The sequence below is a fragment of the Anastrepha ludens genome, chromosome 5 (genome assembly GCF_028408465.1).
Source record: "Anastrepha ludens isolate Willacy chromosome 5, idAnaLude1.1, whole genome shotgun sequence".
Classification (NCBI taxonomy): Eukaryota; Metazoa; Arthropoda; class Insecta; order Diptera; family Tephritidae; genus Anastrepha; species Anastrepha ludens.
In genome coordinates this window covers 76217688-76238309 of record NC_071501.1, presented here as the reverse complement: position 1 = coordinate 76238309, position 20622 = coordinate 76217688, and the positions used below count along the sequence as shown (strand labels likewise).

Genomic DNA, 20622 nt, shown 5'->3' with positions numbered 1-20622 from the left:
AATTTCACTTACACATGTGTGTGCTTGAATGTATTGCGTGCTTGAGTCGGCCCCTAGGAAGAGATCAGGATATGCACATGAAAATCGTGTTGAAAATCTAAGGTTACAGGCAAGTACCGAAATACTCCTCGTAAACTTATGCATGAGTAAGCGTAAATGTTGGATTGATTGTGTTGTATTGTTTGTTGTGTTTACTTTTGCTCGCTCTATTTCGGCTAAGTGCTTCACACGTAGCGAACAAAGTACTTCCGCCACAAATAGCGAAAAACATACACACATACATACAGGGTGAACGATATGAAGTGTTACCAACAGTGACATCAACGTCAAAATTGTTCTAATGACAGTTCAATATATTGTTCATAAGCCATCAAAAACATTTGCGTCTCAGTTTTGTTCATTTTTTTTTCTGTGATGGAATTCAAATGTAATAGAGTAATTGCGTTATATTTGGCTGGAGAATCACAACCAGCCATTGTGTATCGCACTATAAAACGTTACAATGATACTGGTAGCATTGGTAAACGCTATGTAGGTGGAGCAAAAAAAATCGCAATAACGCCAGAAATGGTTAGGAAAGGGAAGGCTCGACTTGAACGAAATCCACGTGAAAGTGGAAGAAAAATGGCCAAAGAACTGAAAATAGCAAGACAGCACTCGACGCATATTGAAAAATGAACTCAAGGTCAAGGCTTACAGTTCCTAAAAGCACACGAAAGGTGCGAAAGAGCAAAGGACTTGTTGCGCTTGCACGAACGTAGCGAATTTCCTAACATTGTGTTTTCTGATGAAAAAAATTTCCCAATTGAGCAGTTCATAAACATTCAAAACGATCGTGTTTACTTGACCGAACGCTCATACGAGAATTTGAGCCTACGTATGGCCACTCGAAGCAATTTCCCATCGCAAGTAATGGTTTGGGCCGCAGTGACCGCTGATGGACGCTCTCCAATCGTTTTTGTCGAGCCTGGTGTCAAAGTGAATGTGTCTTAGTATCAGGAAAATATTTTAGAAGCTGCTTTAGAACTCGGGACACGCAAACATTTCGGTCGTAGACCATGGACGTTCCAACAGGATTCGGCACCGTCTCATAAAGCTCGTATGAACCAAGAATGGTTAAAAAATCATGTTCCACACTTAATTTCGTCCACATAATGGCTTTCGAATTCGCCATACGCAAATCCGATGGATTATTCCATTTGATCCGTTTTGGAGAGCAAGGTGAGGACTAAAAAATATGCCAGTATGGATGCACTGAAAAAAGCGATTATACGAGAATGGGCCGAAATACCTCAAGATCACATTCGTGCAGCATGCAACTAATTTTTTGACCGTTTGAAGGCTATAGCTAAGGCAAAACGTGGTCATATCGAGCTAAAGTGAATATATGTTTAAATTGTGTTTTTTTTTTGAACAATTTTGTCTTTGAAATCAATAAAAACTAATTTCACACAAAAAAGTTATGGTGTTTTGAATAGGTAACACTTCATATCGTTCACCCTGTATACATTCACTCATAAACACACTCGTATTGACTCCATTCAGGTGAAGGCAAAGTAGAGAAAAGCACAGTTGGCGTTAGTTTCATGTGGATGCATTAAAAGCATATGCTTAGATTTTGAAATACAAACAACAATAATAACAACATTTGCCTGTGCATATAAGTTGAACATTTGTGTATATATGTGTATGTAAGTATGTAAATCCCTCTAATTCTAGCACTCCATGATATGAATATATGTAAACAACTACAACAAAAAACCAGAATCGCTTCTAGTGGTAACGTTTTCTGCAAGGCATGGCTGTAGAATATCTTATTCCCATTTCATTTCTTTTACTACTTTTCTGCTTCCACCACAGCAATGCTGCTTTCGTCACTTGTGCTGTAATCTCGGGTAGTATGCGTATTTTTGGCTGTGCCGCAAGCACCTTAGAAAAACGTGCTGAAAATTTAAGAAGCGTTAAGTGGCATTGCTGGCATCACCGACCATAAAAAAGGGGTTAGAATGTTCAGCAGGGCATTTGCTCGGTTGCGATATCTGAATTGAATCAGCATTATTCGCAACAAGAGTTTCACAATTTAGATCTCTTATACATACATTGTTGTTTTAAAAAGTGAATGACCCTTGTGGGAAATTCGCACGAAAATGTTTTATGACACCGCCAATTTCCGTTCCTAGAGTTGTTCTATTATCGGAATGTGCAAAGTATAAACCTTTAACTAGCATGCGTTTTAGCGCGGAGGCGCAAATACTTAAACTAAATATTCCCAGAGATTTTCTTGTGAAAGGAAAGCGTCTAGAGACCAAAAACTAGATTGTCCAATAAGTTCTGCGGTTTGAAAAGGAAAACACAACTTTGTGGTTGAAATACACTTCATTATGCAGTATAGTCTCCCTGTACACCTCCCTGCATACTTGTTGCAACGACATTCTAATTTATGAATTCCATCTGGAAAGGCTGCAAAATACGCTTGCACAGCTCATCTCATCATTTCATGGAAAACATTTCCCACGCGTGAGGTTTTTTAGGTCAGAAAGCAGATGAAAGTCCCTAGGAGCCAAATCTGGTGAATACATATAGTGAATGCTCCAACAATTCGAGCTTTAATTCATGGAGTTTAGCCATTGTCAAAATGTTTGTGTCACACGGTGCATTCTCCTGATGAAAGCGAATCGTTTTCTTTTGTAAACTGTGTCCTTTTTCACGATTTTTTCCCATCAGCTAATCTAAAAGGTTACAATAATATTCAGAATTTATTTTTTTTATCAGTTTGCAAGTAATCTATATTACAAACAGAATTCTTTGAAATTCGGATGCCAAAAAACTGATGCAACACCTTCTTGTCCGATTTCTGGATACGAACTCGTTTCGGAGCCGAGTCACCTGGCTCACATCACTCTTTAGCCTCTTCTTTTGATTTAGGATCTAGATGGTAAACTCAAGTCTCATCAATAGTGATGAAGTGACGCAAAAAATCTACTTTGTCTTTTCGAAAACGCTCGAATTGTTGTTGATAAATTCGTAATCGAATATGTTTTTGTTCTATTGTTATAGAATGCGGCACCCTTTGCGCACACAGCTTTCTGAAACCCAATACTTCAGCCAAAATATTGCTTACACTGCCCAATGAGATGCCCAGAGCTTCTACGAAATCTCTTTCAGTCATTTGATGATTTTCCAACACGATTTCTTGTATTTTTTCTACGATTTCTGGTGTTGTTGCTGCTTTTGGACGTCTTTGATGTAGATCGTCTTCAATGCTTGTACGACCTGATTTAAATTCAGCAACCAATCTTTCTACTGTACTAACTGATAGCGAAAAGTCCCTATACTCTCAATATTCATTCACAAATTTCTTTTGCTTTTAAATCTTCCAAAAATAAGAATTCAATCGCTGCACTATACTTGATTGAAATGAAAATTCACCTCATATGAAGTCTGTAGCAACATTACAAAATAAAATTTAGGCTAGTAGCAACGCCCTCTCTTATCGAACCGTAAAACTTATTGACCCACCTAGTATTTTTTGATTTTACTGCTATAGTATTCGCATTATGAATCGAACACAAATCTCATTATCGTCATGGCAAACCTTAACAAAGTTCGACTACTTATAAAAACACATTTATATCCAAGGCGACGCAAATCATGGTAGGTCAATCATGTGGTAACATATTTCGCCCTTGTGAACTAGACAGCCACAGTATATAAATGGAGCGGGCAAAGGTCAAAAAAGAGATTTTCATCAGTCAAAATCATCTTTTGTTAATATATTTAGTAAAAAAGGTTACACAATAAATAAATTGGATGATTAATTTTGTGTCATCTTATATGCATAAGTAACCTCCTCGATACAGTAAGAATTTTCTTGGTAGCATAAACCGGTCACCGCATACGAATGGGATTGGTGCGTAACCATTATTAAGGAGTGCGTAGGTTCGAATCCCCGTGCATGACACAGCCAAATAATAGAACAAGGTTTTTCTAATAGTTGTGGCTCCTCGACAGGCAATGACAAACCTCCGCGTGCCATGAAAAAGTTCCTCATAAAAAACATTTGCTGAAGTTGGTTTGGAGCTGTAGGTCCCTTCAGTTTAGTTCACACTGAAAAAATGATTTTATAACAGCTTAAAGAAAATCTTTTTTAAAGTTTAAAAGAAAATCTTTTTATTTTGGGTCTTGTAAATAACAATTTAACGAATTTGTTTGAACAAAGAACAGTTGCATAAAACTTATATGAGCGATCTCATATCAAGTAATTCAGGTATTTTGGGCATTACTACAAGTTCTTATAAAAATTGGGGTATAAGTATAGTAAATTTTAGATTTTTAATTTTATTTTATTAAAATTATTATATATTTTTATAATAAAAGTCAATTCAAAAAAATCATAAATTTGAGATTTATTCAGTGTTGAATATTTTGATCTAGAATTGTTTGAAGTGAGATATCTTGGGTTCGTTTTGAGATTTTTATTATTTTCTTTGGTTTTAATTTAAACAAATTTCGGCTCATGGCCTTATTGTGCTAATAAAGGAAATAAACTTTACCGCCTAAATCAACCGATTTTCACGAGAGCCGCCTCACTAGAAACAATTGAGACTTTGAAAAATTGCATTTGGTTCGATGTCTGAGATAGAGCATTAATTTTACCTAAAATTTCACCGGAATAAAAAAAAAAAAAATAAATAAATAATTGGCGCGTACACTTCTGTTAGGTGTTTGGCCGAGCTCCTCCTCCTATTTGTGGTGTGCGTCTTGATGTTGTTCCACAAATGGAGGGACCTACAGTTTCAAGCCGACTCCGAACGACAGATATTTTTATGAGGAGCTTTTTCATGGCAGAAATACACTCGGAGGTTTGCCATTGCCTGCCAAAGGGCGACCGCTATTAGAAGAATGTTTTTATTAATTTTGCTTTCACCGAGATTCGAACCAACGACCTCTCTGTGAATTCCGAAAGGTAATCACGCACTAACCCATTCGGCTACGGCGGCCGCCGGAATGCATTTGATAAATATCACTAATCTGTCAAAATCTGACAGAACCTCTACTATTTATGTCAATGGGCTTAAAATGAAAATATGTTGTTAATTTTAATTAAAAAAAAGCTCGAACTTGAGAGACTCTTTATAAAACCAAAAATATAAACACTTTTTCTTTTTCCTCTATATATGTGTTTATGATATATACCTTATTCATATGTATTTGGCATTCACATTCTTGGTTGGTTATTTAGCTGAACTCCGCCTCCTATTTGCGGTATGCATCTTGAAGTTGTTCTAGAAATATAGACGCCTACATTTGTTGGCGCCTCTGAACGGCAAATGGTGTTTTCTTTTTCATGGCAGAAATACACTCGGAGGTCTGGCATTGCCTGTCGTTAATAAGAAAAGCTTTTTCTATCATTCTGGAGTCTCGAACCTGATCACTTCTGAGTGGTAGTCACGCACCAACCCATTCGGCTACGGCGGCCGCTCTATATACTCAAACATAATTGCATTGAGCTCAAATATAGAGGAAATGTTTGTTTTGGATTCTACAAATGTTGTGTAGTTTCTTACGGCCAAAAAAGCCAATAAAAGGGGTAAGCGTCAAATTTCTACTCCTTTACTATTTTCCATATTTTAAGCAACAGCTGCTATTGCAATTTTTCCTCTATGTGCGAATACAACCCAGATGTGCGGTGCGCTAGTTACGCACTCTTATATTGTGCCCGTTTGCAAATCGATCGAAGCGTTGATACATAGATTTTTAGCTACCTTTTTTAGCTGCATGATAATTATCGATATCGATAGAATAGTTTGACAGCTGAGAATAGCAAACTGTGTTGACATTTCTTTTCAGTAAAGTTTGGCCAGTCATTATGAATCATTTAACGTCAGTACTACGATCCAAATTTTGGAAATTTACTTTGAAAACAAAAAAAAGAACAACAGAAATAAATCTATTAGCGAAGTTCATAAGTCACTGGCGACATAATCGGTCCCTAATTCTTTCAAAATGAGAAAGAAGCTTCAGTTACAGGGAGTAGTGAGCGCAGTCGAGTCATGCTGACTGAACTTTTGTTCCTAAAAACTAATCAGCTAAACGTCGTCGACATGTGGTTCCAACAAAGAGGCGCAACTTGCCATGCATCGCACTTCACAATCGGTTTAATGTAATACTCAAGCCACCACTGACGCCATACGGCCAAAATTTGGCGGATCACAGGGCTGATACTCGTAAACGTGCGAGTCTTGTACTAAGACAATCGCCTCAAATTTTTCTATGCACTTTTCTCGGTTTCTATTGCACAATTTTCCTTCATTATTGTAGGGGATCTTAATTATTTTTATATTTTTTCTCGTGCGAAATCCATTGCATTTTAGTGAATTGTAGATCTTCTGCTTAGCATCTGTCAAAAGAGACGCCTTCGAGCTGTTATAGCTGTCAAAATAAAAGAACTGGTACGAAATAAGCTGAAAGATTCTGTATATAAGGTTTTTATTCAATTAATTTCACTGCCGTCTGTGCCTTAAGTCTCATAGCAAGTTTTTTTGAACTGACACGTCCACAGACGAATTTGCTGTTTGTTTTGTTTTTCACATTTGCTGGTATTGTTCGCTATTTTTAAATTTCCTTTTTGCATTTTGTTTTGCTCTTTGGTTTGCGGTCTCGTTTGTTTCTAATATAATAAAACTTATTTTACACGCGTACACCGGGCGGATACACAAGACAATTTGCCTTAGATGCCCATGCATGCGAGTGTATATGGAACTAAATACGAGCATACAAATACAGTTATAAGTGAGTATGTACCGAACTGCTTTTTTCAGACACATTTACATTTGTATGAATCTAAACAATAGCACAACAAATGCGAGTACCTTAAAAATAGCACTAAAATACAATTTCCTATTCTCGGCGTTTTCGAGTTGCCGGCAAATGGTAACCAAATAGAAAACGTATTTGGCTTGTTGTTGTTCCTGCAACTGAATGAATGACAATACAAAAGTGTGGTGTTAAGGAAAAAGAGAGGAAGTGCGCTATGGCATAGTATTTGTAGTTGCTTAGTAATTTGTTGTTGCTCACAAAAAGAAAAAAACGAAAAAGTCAAGACTAAAAAAAGCCTTAACACATACATAAATGCACCATACGTACATATTTATGAACTACATACAACGTTGAAGCATTCGTATACAGTGTGCGACTCCACTTACCAGTAAAACCATCCGGACACGTACAGTTGTAATAGGCGACACCATCTATACAAGTACCACCATTCTGGCAGGGCCCCGACCAGCATTCATCCCAATTTGTTTGGCACTGAATTCCTGTGTAGCCATCGATGCAGTAGCACGAATACGAGCTGCTGGATGTTGAAAGAAGAGAGAGAAAAAAAGAAAAATAAAAGTTGAAAGAATACCAGAGTACAGAGATTAGTTAGTGAGAGTAGGTACAATAAAAAGTAGAGTAGTTACGGACTGGTGGAATGCACGTGAGGAGCAAATGTGTGTGCATACAGCGGCAGGCATAACTGAGTGCGTGATGGTTTTTTTAATATTTACATAACCTTTCAGGTTAGAAGTTTTTCGTTATTTTTTCTATGAATTAGCTAACCAAAAGTGGCGCTTTAGTGCTTCTTGGGGAGTGCCAGACTGGCACTCCAACCGTTTAACCTCTAACCAAAACCATGTAAATCAAAATTCGGAATTTTTACAAAATTTAGAGAAAGCCAACAAAAGTTTCATATAAATTTAATCAAAGTTTTTGGCGGCTGCCGTAGCCGAATGCTTTGTGGGTATCATTCAGAAGTACACAAGTTCAAAACCCCTTGCACGAAACCTCAATTGACACAAAAAGTTAGTTCTAATAGGGAAGTGGTTACCCCTCGCCTGGCAATGGCCAATCTTCAACTGTATTTCTGCCATGAAAAAGCTGCTCATAAAAAACTATCTACCGTTTGGATGCAGCGTAAAACTGTAGATCCCTCTATTTTGCGAATACACATCAAGACGCATACCACAAATTGGAGGAGGAGCGCGATCAAACATGAAATAAAGGGTATAAGTGCTAATTATTTAGCATGGCTTATGAATTTTTAGTGAAACAAGTAGAAGTCTTAAGCGGCCAAACAATTGCTTAGATTTTTAATTATTTCTCTTTTTTGAAGGTTTTTATGAAATACGTGGTGCACAAGAGCGTTTACAAAATGGAAGAAAACTCAATAAATGAATAAAAAAAAAATTAAATTTAGTTTTTATAAAAAAAAAACAATGTATATACGAAAAAAAGTCGTAAGAGTAAATCGTCTATATATCAAAACTCAATGGGCTAAGACCTGCATACTTGAGGTTTTTCTAGAATTTTACATTAAGGAGTTCAAAATTTAGATTATTATGATCAGGTAGGTGAAATGGTTGAAGTGCCACTCGCCAAGCAGAACTAAAGCGGCATTTTGATACCATTTCTAGACCTCCAACGCGCAGATATCTACAGCCCACCAGAGCTGTTGATGTAATGGATAACATTGATGGGATTTAGGGAGAATAAGGTTTAGGGTGGCCACAAGCTGCCGAAGAAAGAAGCACCCGGTTATCTTAATCGTCTAGCTGCCAAAGTACTCAACAGTTTCCATATTTGAAAGGTCCACACAGCTTCTGCAATGGGGGCGATCATCCAACTACCAATAAACGCAGCAAAAAGTTTGAAAATTGAATGGAGGTGAGTACTCAGGACTAATTCCTCGGCCTATTTTACTATTTAATACAATAATGGGACCAAAGGAATTTCTAAATTGTACACGAAAATATGGAACTCCATGAATCGAGTGGAGTTCTCAGGACTCTCTGAGTCCTCCGTCTCTTATACTGGGACTAAGGGGTTTTCGAAATAGTATAAGAAAAAATGGAGCTCCATCTTTTCTACGCTTTCCTGAAAAATATGTTGTGCAATTCCCCTTTAAGAACAGTCAGGGGGATGTCGGTGACCGGGTAGAAGGTATCTGCGACCAATGCGGTTCCCTTCCTTGCGATCGCATAAGCACTTCCAGTAATGAGTAATGTTACCTGCTCACGCAAGAATTTGATCTCCTCCTTATAGGAGCTGACTAGTTGGGATCTGCACCATGGCGTTGTCAAAGCAGTGATCGCGGAATGACTAACAGATAATTGACATTATTATTAGTACGATTTTTTTTTTCCAATTTTATATGAACTTATAAGTTTTTTATATAGTTTTGCTTAAAGCATGAAAAATGTCCAGCAAACAAAGTAATAAATGAATTTGAAAGCAATGCAAATATTACAAAAACAAAAAAATCATCATGCACGCACTTATGTTAGCCACTGTATGTATTACACAAATTTTTTACTTATAATTTTATGTTTGTTCGTTTATGTGCAAGTTGTGATTTCAAATGTGCTTTTGTTCGTTTTTATTTTTTATTGTTTTTTTTTTGTATTTTTCATTTTCTTTTTTTTCTTTTACAATTTACTCAGTTTGCATGTGTGCATACGTTGAGCACATTGCTTGTGTATAATAATGCTACCGCAAAGTTGCTGGCATGACACAAAGGCTGCACAAACTGCAGACAAGGAGTTAAAAGAAGAGATTAAAAACAAAAACTATTAACAAAAAATTCAGCAAAATTCTAAAAATGGTAGAAACGCAAGCAAACAAAAAAAGAAGTAAACGGAAAAAACACAAAGCAATACACATCCTGAACAATTCAGTAGTAAGTTAACAATGTAACAATGGCGAGTAGTGTGTGCTGTTGTGTTTGGTTTGTCTGGTGTGTTTTTAAATAGTTGCGAAACCTTTTATTTTATTGGAAAAAAGCTGCAGACTCCTTGCCACAAAGTTTAGTTACTTCGCTAGGCCTTTGCAAAAACTACAAGCATACCAGCGTAAAGGAAAAATTCTAAATTAAACAAAGAAATGTACGTAGAAGCACCAGAAAGCAGCATATCAAATACACCCACGCAAGAGACATGCATTGTGTGCTTTGGCTTAGCGGTGCGCCAGTGCGTATGCGTTACCTTATTTCTTCTCGTGCGCAACGCTGCGCTCATTTAATATAGTTGAGGCTGCAAATGCTTGGCGCTTTTGTTAAAGTTCTTGTTATTGCTTCTTAAGTACTTTTTTATTATATTTTTCTTATCTTATTTTTATTTTTTTTTGTTTTTTTTTTATATTTTGTATTGTAGTTATTTATTATTGGTCAAGTGCGACTCTTACGAATATTAGCCTTTATTGATTTTACTTCCGTATTTGCTTCCGCTTTCATGATTTTATTCAAATTATCCCAGAAAAATGTTTGAGCTTTTAACTAGTGACTGTTTTCTATTCGATTATAAATTTCTCTTTACTTCAAAGTGCCCTTTGATTCCTTCCGTACGAGTGATTTATTTGATAATTACAATTTGAACTCGAATACTTTGAACTTGAATAGAAAATTTTAAAGATTATTCTAACTGGTCTTTAGATAATATTGACCCAAGATGGGCTTACAATGGGAGCGTTAGATCAAGGTCAATTTATCGATAGGATTACCGCAAAGATCACTTTATCTTTAAGGTAAGAAGTTAGTTAAGCGCACTGCCCTAAGCCCCTCATTATTCCCCAATTTTTTGATTCTTCTTCTTCTTGTTTGGCGCGATAACCCTTAAACTATTTTGACCGAGCTTAACAAAAGGCGCCAATCGCCCTTTCTCACCTGATCTTTCCAACGTAGGGAAGGCCTTCCTCTAATACCACCAGCTGGTGTCGCATCGGATATTTTCAGAACCGTAGCGTTTGCATACATTCGGTTGACATGACCCAACCAACGAACTCACTAGATCATTATTCGCTCTGCTATGCCTATGTTATACAGCTCTTTGTTCCATCGCCTACGACAAGCGCCGTCGCCATCGACGAAAAATTCAAAAATCTCCCTCAGAATCTTTCTCCCAAGCACTGCAAAGAACGCCTCATCGGAATACTTCTCGTATAAGCTTCTGCGCTATTCGCTAAGACGGGCATGAGGAGAGCTTTATAAAGTGTTAGTTTTAGGTTTTTGATTGCCGAGAATTAAAATGAGGTCTTGAGGAATGGGCATTTCTTGTTTCGATAATAGCCTCATTTAACACAGATCATATTTTATTAAGTCTGTGTAAAAAGAAAGTAGTCGCATAGAGTTAAATCTAGAAAAACAGCCGTTAGAAAGGGCACAACCCAATAACTTAAATCAAGCAATTTTTCAATAAGGACTACAGAATTGCGAACCAGTATATTCTTCTGTTGGCAGATCTCTTGCTGCTTTGCCAATTAAGCCAACGAAAAGTAGGAGCTCAAGCTACTAGAAACACGTAATTGTAGGACGGTAACGCAGGTCTCTCGAAATGAAGTTTTTCTTCTTCAATAGGCAAGGATTGGACTACGATAACGCCATTCAGGGAGCTGAAGTTCGTGAAGGTGATAATGTAGTGCCCGTGATTGCCCTTTAAGGTATGACAAGCATCTGATGATCACTCTACTCTCTTTCCAACTAACTGGATGAGTGACATATTGCGCATAAAAGCAGTACATTGTCTCTATGGCCTTTCTTGGTCGATAGACTCACTTTAATTTTTTTCCTGTTTGCTCAATCATGACCAGTTGACTGCTCCTGAGGCTCTCGTGTGTTATTCTGAATTCTTGTTGGGTATGCAGTCATAGAGATTGCGATTGAACATCTTTAAGCATTCTTGTGAAAATTTCAAGCGCTTGCATTAATTGCCAATTATGAGCAAATGCGGCGCCCATTTTGCGGACAAATTTTTCGTATCAATATGTATATATAAAGCAAAACTGAAATCACTGCTCAATTTGATTAGCTTAAAGGGCACTTTCATTCGCGAATTCTCATATCATATTGGATCATTTCAACCATTTCTCCGGTGTGACTTCGGTGGGATGATTTGAAGCTCGCAGTTACTTGTGCTGGTGCCGCTGCGCTGAAAATGTGCAAAGCAGTGGCGAATGATTTCAGTTGATTGTGAAGAGTTCTCATAGCAGTTTTGCATGCTTTTGCTTACTGACCAGATGGTTTTTTCCTCAAAAAATATAGTCCGTTGCACAATTATAAATAATAAAATTATGTTGACAAACTATAACTTTTAATTATATTTTATAAAACCATTGCTCACTCTATAAAAAATACTAATCTAAGGTTCATTCTTTGCCCGAGGTTTAGAAAAATTCGGCGAATTATCATAAAAATTTAAATCTTTTTAATTTCAGTTTGATATTTTTAATGAAAATTAAAATATAAAGTACGCAGAGCACACAGTTTTTTGAATTTTAATACAATAAAGTGAAACTTTTGTTCAAAGCTCTCGTTGATTTTTGATAATTTTTATCTTTGGCAGTGTTGCGTATTTTCTCCTTATAACGAATCCACGAAACTTTTCAAAGGAAAAAAATGACTAAAAACACGCGAAAACGTTTAGCCCCTTGAAACTTTTACTTTATTATATTAGAAATAAATGGGCTTTAAATCAGCTTACTCTAAAATTGTTGACAAATTCTCAATAAAAATTTTAGTGGAAATTGGATTCATGTTTAAAAATTTTGGAAAAGGTTTAAAACTTGGATTTACTATATGTGGTTTTGTTATAGAATAAAATATATTTTTGTAAAGGGTTTTTCAATAAGGGCGGGTAGATGTTGAAATGGTCAATCGAGGCGTTTGCTGTGTGGCACGTAGCGCCATCCTGCTGGAACCACATGTCGTCTAGGTCCATATGGTTCAATATGGGCCATAAGAAATTGGTTATCATCGTTGTGTAGCGCTCGCTGTTGATGGTGACCGCCTCACCAACGTCGTTTTCAAAAAAGTACGGACCAATGACCCCGCCGGCCCAAAATCCACACCAAACGGCAACTGTTTGAGGATGCATTATCACCTGGTGAACCTCGTGTGGATTGGTGTCGTCCCATATACAGCAATTTTGTTTGTTAACATAGCCATTCATCCAAAAATGCGCCTCGTCACTAAAGATGATTTTTCGCCCAAAACTGGGGTTCTCTTCCAAACGATTCGAAGTTCAGTCAGCGAACAAACGGAGTTGTCTATGGAGTTGAAGTCTGCGAAAGGCCAAGTTCTTGTGCACGGTGAGGAATAGACTGCCTCGGGTTCTGCTGTACACTTTCACGGACCGCGGCAATGTTCTCGTCTGATCGTGCGTTTCTTGAACGTACGGGTGTTCGCTGATTGTTTACTGACCCGGTCGTCTCAAATTTGGCCACCAAACGTTGAAGAGTCGACTTTGAAAGGCCACCACGTCTACCGGGCGCAATGCGCGCAACGTTTGCGTTAATGAACACTCATTTTGATAATAAAGTTTTATCATTTGAACGTGCTGTTCAATCGTGTAACTTGCCATGATGATTTGGCATAAACAACTGAATAACAAACAAAAGATTTGACAGATGTCACCAAAACAAAATGGCTGCCACAGGGCGCCAAAATCGTCCCGCGCCAATTGAAAAACCCATTCTTTGGTGTCACTAATAATTAATATTAATGTGAAAAATTTAGTAACCACAAGAAAATGTTTGAAGAATAAGTCTGATAATTACACTAAGTTCTTTCAAAAAATACTTCTTTATAAACGAAATGTGTGATTTGAGTTTGCTCTGCCATCAGTTTTAAATTTCGGGGACTTATTGAGGCACACTTGTATCTCTATAGACATCCCCCTTCACATTTTCACACCTTCCCATTTTCACAAACTTCCGCTGCTTTTGCAATCTGATACAATTCACTCTCATATATTTTCGATCAGAATATGCCTTTTTAGAAATTTTTCAAATTTTAAGATTTGGTTGCTACCTTCAGGCATCCAATTCAATAGCTTCTGTATGTGTTTTTTTATTTTTTTATATTTTCTTTTCTTTTTTTGTGTGCATGAATTCGTTTACAATTCGACTTTCTGCTTTTATTCTTGCATGGCCACCTTTTACACTCCCGTTACAAAGTTCTTGCCAGTTGATAAAAGTAGTAAATCAGCAGTTTGTTAAACAGTCAGTTGCTTGGCTTAGAAGCCGAGAGTTTCACAGCATTTGCCATATCACCATTACAAGCCGACACCAAGCGTTGGTGGTGCCATTACAATTACCAGTGCGTTAACGGCGGTATTAGTAGGTGTGCATGTATGTATGCCGTACTGCACATGCTGTAGTTATTGTTGTACTGGGTCTTGTTTGTAGCATTAGCCACCAGATGTTTGCCAAATCAACATTTGGCACCAGTTTAACGCTGAGCGAATGACGGCAGCTGGATTTTTTCCTTTTCTGTTTCCTTTTCTCACTTCCTTAGGGTATTAGGTAACATGCCAACTTGCCATACCGACAACTCTTGCCACATATGTTGCACGCATTTGCAGCGTGAAAGATGTGACTTGGAGTAGTTTTTAGCACATTTTTTATTTTTTTGCTTTTCGTAACCATTTTTCCCCTTTTACTTACTTTTATTTACTCATATCATTTGAATTTAATTGAATTTTTTTTTCTTTTTGGCCTTATAAAGGGTGGTTAAATTTCAAGGCCCGATGTTGAATGTGAACCACACTTAAACGTCAACGACACCATTAGACTTGAAAGAAAAGGTGTACGCCGATAAGCCAGCAACAATTCAAGAGCTAAAGGACGAGATAATTCAGCACATTAACGGCTTAGAACCTCGAAAACTTGGACCATCGGATGGAGGTGTGCCGCCGAGGCCGCGGCGGCCATTTGACCAATATTTTGCTTCACGCGTAATTGATCTGTACCAATATTATCATAATAAGGAGAAATGATAATAATTTCCTAAAAAATTGTATTTTATTCAAAATCAACACCGGCCCTTGAAACTTAACCACCCTTATTATTATTATTATTGAAGATATAAAGTTCAAAATTTTGAAAATTTAAATATTTTGTTACGTAAGTGCACAGTTGAGTATGTATGTTGAGTGAGTATGAATGAAGAATATATACAAATTAATAGCGCCCGCAGTTCGCAAGAGGATCCTGAGATTATAACAGAACGCGTGGAAAAAAATGGTCGAGTTTTCTCTTGAACAATTTTCGCAAATATTAGCAGTAATTGCAGGTAGTCTTTTACGAAAGGCCTTTAAGCAATGCTCAGCATGCTTCGCGCATCGAAATCTATTGGCAGTGGAGAACCTTACTACAGCTATCTCAGTTATAAAGATATCGAGAAAATTGCTGACACAGATTCCACGCTCAGTATGCCAATCTGCTGGAAGATTAGACGAAGGATACCTTATCGACTTTTAATGATGCAATTGAACTGTTTAAAACAATATTTTCTCCTCCAATACACGATTGGAAAATAATTTAAAATTTTTAGAGAAAAACCAACAAACGCGCGAGGCTGCTGATAGTGGAATTAACATACCCCATCAGCAAATTAATGCAACTGAATGTGATTTAGGATATATTAGGGCGGGTCGATTTAAAAATCGCTCATTGCTCTGTGAAAATCGTATTCTAGGGATCAAAATAAGAAACTTTGCCAAATTGGGGGACATCAGAATTCGTTTTAGAGGTATGGTTCCTTCGTCAAAGTTTCTTATTTTGATCCCTAGAATATGATTTTCACAGAGCAATGGGCGATTTTTTTGCCTCCCCACAAATCGACCCGGCTTACTGCGTAAGCTTGTATAGCAAGCCTTCATGCCAGACTTTATAGAAGGCTTGTGTTATATCTAAAAATGCCGCTGTACAGTATTGCCTCCTCTCAAGTGATTGTCTAGCGAAATCATACACACAATTAACTTGCTTTATGGTGGAGTGATACGTGCGAAAACCAAATTGGTGGGCTGGAATGGGATTTCTTTGCGCAATTATTGGATTTATACTTCTTAAAAGCAGCTTTTCGAAGAGCTTAGAGGCAACAGGCAATATACTTATTGGCCTGTAATTGGATACCGCGCTCGGGGTCTTCCCTGGCTTTTGTATAAGGATGATTGTTACGGATAAAAATGTATTTTTAACAAATTTTTTACCACAACTATTTTTATTGGAAGTGAAATGGAGTGTAACAATTACTTGTAATTTGAGGGGATGTATAAGGTTTAAGGAATTCACAGAGAGAACGTTGGTTCGAATCTCGGTGAAAGCAAAATTAATAAAAACTTTTTTCTAACAGCGCTCGCCCCTTGGCAGGCAATGGCAAACCTCCGAGTGTATTTCTGCCATGAAAAAGCTCCTCATAAAAATATCTGCCGTTCGGAGGCGGCTTGAAACTGTAGGTCCCTCCATTTGTGGAACAACATCAAGACGCACACCACAAATAGGAGGAGGAGCTCGGCCAAACACCTAACAGAAGTGAACGCGCCAATTATATATATAATACGAGTATATATGTATATATAATGCGTAATAAAGTCTTATTTGGGGTATGTGCTTAAATCGAATATAAAAAGCAAGGTAGGACTTGAAACACTCAGTACATTTTGTGGTCAGCGCTGGTAAAAAATTTAAAAATGCCGGAAGCTGCGGTCATGGCACACTTTGTTTGCTTACATTAACAAATTTTGCTTTTTTTTCTGTAATTTAAGAGAGTCACTGAAATACGTCGATTAAAATGTTCGACCAGTGACAACTGATAGCTGCTGGTTATGTACTTACTTAAGCGCTCAAATGTCCATTCTCATTTGTCTTAATGCCAATCGGTTTTTGTCAATTGATGCGACAAGTTAACTGGCATGCTCGCCCGCAAGCACAAATGCATCAATTGAAAATAAATAAAAAGCGCTTTCATTAGCGCCACAAACCCACACGCCAGCCAAGCTAACCAATCTGTTCTTAACCAACGATGGTTTAAAATCAACGAACTAATCAAACAAGCGGTAATGGAAGTAAGCGGAGAATGAGTGGAAAAATGCAGAGTATGCAAAAAGGGGTGTGGCTAGGATCGGAAACAAACCATAATTAAACCAAAGGATAATCAAAAGTGGTACTGGGCGAAAAGGTTAAGAAAAAAACTATACATATATTTCAAAGGTACAAGTATGTGGCATAAGAGTGTGTTGTGTGTGTATGTATGTGTATGTAGGTACGTATGTGAGTAAGTGTGCAAACCAACCACTCAAAGTCAATTGTGTCGCAAACGCAAGTCCACTGGTCCCATAGTGGATACGAGTGCATGTGCAGGAATATTTGGGAGTTTGGGGTAGAAAACCAAATTGAATGCCGAAGTTGGAGGTGAAGTAAGTGCAGTAGGAGAACTCTCTTACGCTCTCGACATTTTAATGACACATGCGGGGCTAAAGTAATCAACGTTAATGCTGCTTTGGCAGCAACGGAGTTTATTGCCACTCGAATGGCTTGATTGGTATTTGAGTAGCGCATAAACGTACACATACACACATGTGCACATACACACGTAATGATGTTTATGTATGGCAATAAAGGAGAAAGAAGTAAGAATAAAGTGCCAGCTTTGAGGGCAGTGCTCAAAGGATGTTGTTAGCCACTTTGTTGATAAGTTTGTGTGTGTGTGTGTGTGTGTGTGTGTGTGTGTGTGTGTGTGTGTGTGTGTGTGTGTGTGTGTGTGTGTGTGTGTGTGTGTGTGTGTGTGTGTGTGTGTGTGTGTGTGTGTATGGAATAACACAGCTGATGTCGGCAAATTGGTAAGTGTGTTAGTGTGTACGCATTTGTGGGAGAGTTAGTGAGTGCGAATGTGACTTAACCTAATGCAGTGAGGTGAGTCACTTTTTGTGTGCAACTGAGTGTTTGAAAAATAAGTGCAATATGTGAGCTATCAAGTTGATGGCAAAAAAAAAGAAAATAGTAAAATTTAAGTGGGAAAAGTGCATTCAAGTTGCCCCCGCATAGTGGCACTAAATTTAAGTTAGATCGCAGCCAGTGGTTGTTGGGGTGAGAATTAAAACTTTCTTCACAGATTGAAAACTCAGTCGAACCAGTGATAGTTTAATAACTTTATGAAGTTCGTTTTCAAGCTTGTTGGTGTATGTAGAGGCAAAGCTATAGTAGTAGATTCATCGAGTTGTTTTGCTTAAGGAATACCGAGAGTGCTTCAATGTCGATAATAACCAAATAACCGAAATAATAACCCAAGTAATGAAGAGCAGTTGCAACCACATTCCAGTTTATAGAGGTTTTGGTTGTCTTGCACTATATCTTTATTTACTTCCGAAGTGTAACGCTATGTAACAATTTTATGGCAATTCAAACCAGCACGAGCTTAGTTAATAGAGTCTGAAAGTATTTTTGGGTTTCCTTGTTCACTCCTGTCGGGAGCATACGGCCTCGACAAGACTCAGTCTTGCGTTGGTTTCGCTAATCTATTTTGGTAGCCTGCCCCTACCAGTCCTAAACAGTGGGAATGCCCACCTGTCATTTCTTAGGAACAACGCCTTCTTTACTGCTTGGAGCGCCATCTGTGTTTCACATTTTTCTGCCAGAAGGGTCGCACAGAGGGTTGACGACTTCACTAAGTTTCGTCTGTCTGTGCTAATACTGCGGTTGTCCGCTTCATCTTGCTGGCGCCACTGATGCAAAGTGTAACTGTGTTTTTTTTAGTTTTTGCTTGTTTTAGTAGCCACAATGCAAGCAATGCGTTGGTTTTTGTGCGGGAGTAGGGATGGAAAGGATAAGTTTGTGGCGTTGAGGAATGAGATTTTTTGTTTGTTTTTGAAACAGGGAAGGAAGCAAATTTGGAAAGTACGAGGACCGTGCACAACTGAACCCATAACATCTGGGATGGTAGGCTGTATGGGATGGAAGGTGTATCTAACCAGTAAATCAACACTCGATGGCCTACTAAGTCTTCATGACTCGGCTTAAGTTGTCTTCAAAATAGTGGAAAAATAGTTAAAATATATGAAATAGTTTAGTTAGCAAAATAGTTTAGTTTGAGATCGATGCAGTAAAATTTCACGGGAAATATTTTAATAGAACCATAAAAGGGTCATTTTGACATGTACTTCAAGATACCCCTCAAAAAACATATATGACAATCCGTTACAGCATTAAAATGTTCCAGAGAACCATTTTTCGAAAAATTTAACTATCGGTCTTTTCAAAATGATACGAAAATATCAAATTCAATCAAAAAATTCGTTTTTTTTTTGCACAGAAGTATTCTATGGTGACCGCATAAGGTCACTGGCGCGTGTCATATAGAAAATTGCTAGAGTTAGGGCCCATCACTGAAACATAATATACCAGATGGTTTAGATATCAGCCTTCAGATTGATTAGATATCAGCCTTCGGAGCCTTATGTTCCAACTAGGATTGTCATTAAATTGTTGCACGTTTTGTATTCGATTTATTGGCAGGGAAATACAAAAAATAAATCTAGATACCCAAAGCATTAGCATTACAACGTTCGGCCTCATGTCGTGGAAGAAGTGAAATCATACAAATAAACACTGAAATGGCAGGTATTACCCCACCCGTCATACTCTCCAGGTGCTACGTCTTCGGACTATCATTTGTTTCGAGCGATGGCACATGCAACACCCAGTTATGAAAAAGTCCAAAGTTCGATCGATTCATGGAATAGCCCTTCAAAACGTTAATATTTAATCACCGTTTTTTTAATTTTGTGAGAAAATGACAGAGGCAAAATTGTAAAATTTTTCTACCGAAGGAAGGGACTAAAATTTAATGGAAAATGCGATTTTAGGATTTTAATCAAAAGTTTTCCAATAGCTGAAATGCACGTGGGGCTTTGTCATTGAATGCATAGAATTGATGGCTATTAAAAACACTTTTTCATAATTTGATGTTGCATTTTCATAACGAGCGTTAACCGCAGCCCCATCAAATACTATATATATATAATTGGCGCTTACACCCTGTTTGGGTATTTAGCCGAGCTCCTCCTTCTATTTGTGCCGCGCGTCTTGATGTTGTTCCATCAAATAGTACTGTCCATTTGTTGAGAATCGACCCTGAGTCAGCAGATTAGGACCCAATTAGTTGGAGCTAATGAAACAAACGCCAATTAACAAGGTTTCGAAAAATTATATTATTTGTTGGGCTTCGCAAATTTTGAGTAGATTTATATAAAATATGTTGAGCTAAAAGGTTACTGTTTTGAAAAATATTAATTTTGTTAAATGCGAAAACCATGAAAAAATAGCAAAATTTACCTTAGAATTTGTATAACACTATAATACATACAGGTTCGGGCACTCGAAGTGTAACCAATCAAGAAGCCCACAAATTTAGTTTGGAAAATTACTGTTATTCAATTCAAAGTAAATAATGTGTGAAAATAATACAAATTTAAGACTCAATTTACTTTTACTCGTTATGACCACCTTTTGCCCTGACCTTGAGATGATGGCCTTGAGATGGTCCAGAAACGAATTGTAAGCTGTCCGAATGTGACATGCAGGTATATTGGCCTACTCGCGCACAATCTTTTAGTTTGAACTTTGCTCTCCAAAATGGCCCAAAGACAATAATCCATCGCATTCGCGTCTGGTGAACTTGAAAGCCACTGTGTGGTCGTTATGATGTTCGGACCGTTGTTTTTTAGCCATTCTTGGTTAATTCGAGGTTCGTGAGACGGTGCCGAATCCTATTGAAACGTCCATTGTTTGTCTGCCCACGGCTTCAAAGTA

The 20622-nt window shown here is 37.6% G+C and overlaps 1 protein-coding gene across 5 annotated transcripts in view; it reads right to left on the bottom strand.

Annotated features, from left to right (window-relative positions):
- LOC128864563 (protein eyes shut) overlaps nucleotides 1-20622 on the bottom strand; it is a 307203-nt gene that overhangs the window by 179931 nt on the left and 106650 nt on the right. For 3 of the 5 annotated variants that reach the window (XM_054104288.1, XM_054104285.1, XM_054104286.1), the window contains one exon: nucleotides 7206-7357. In XM_054104288.1, coding sequence (XP_053960263.1) covers nucleotides 7206-7357 — 152 coding nt within the window. The remainder of the gene's footprint in view (nucleotides 1-7205; nucleotides 7358-20622) is intronic. The other 2 variants (XM_054104287.1, XM_054104289.1) reach the window with 1 other exon arrangement.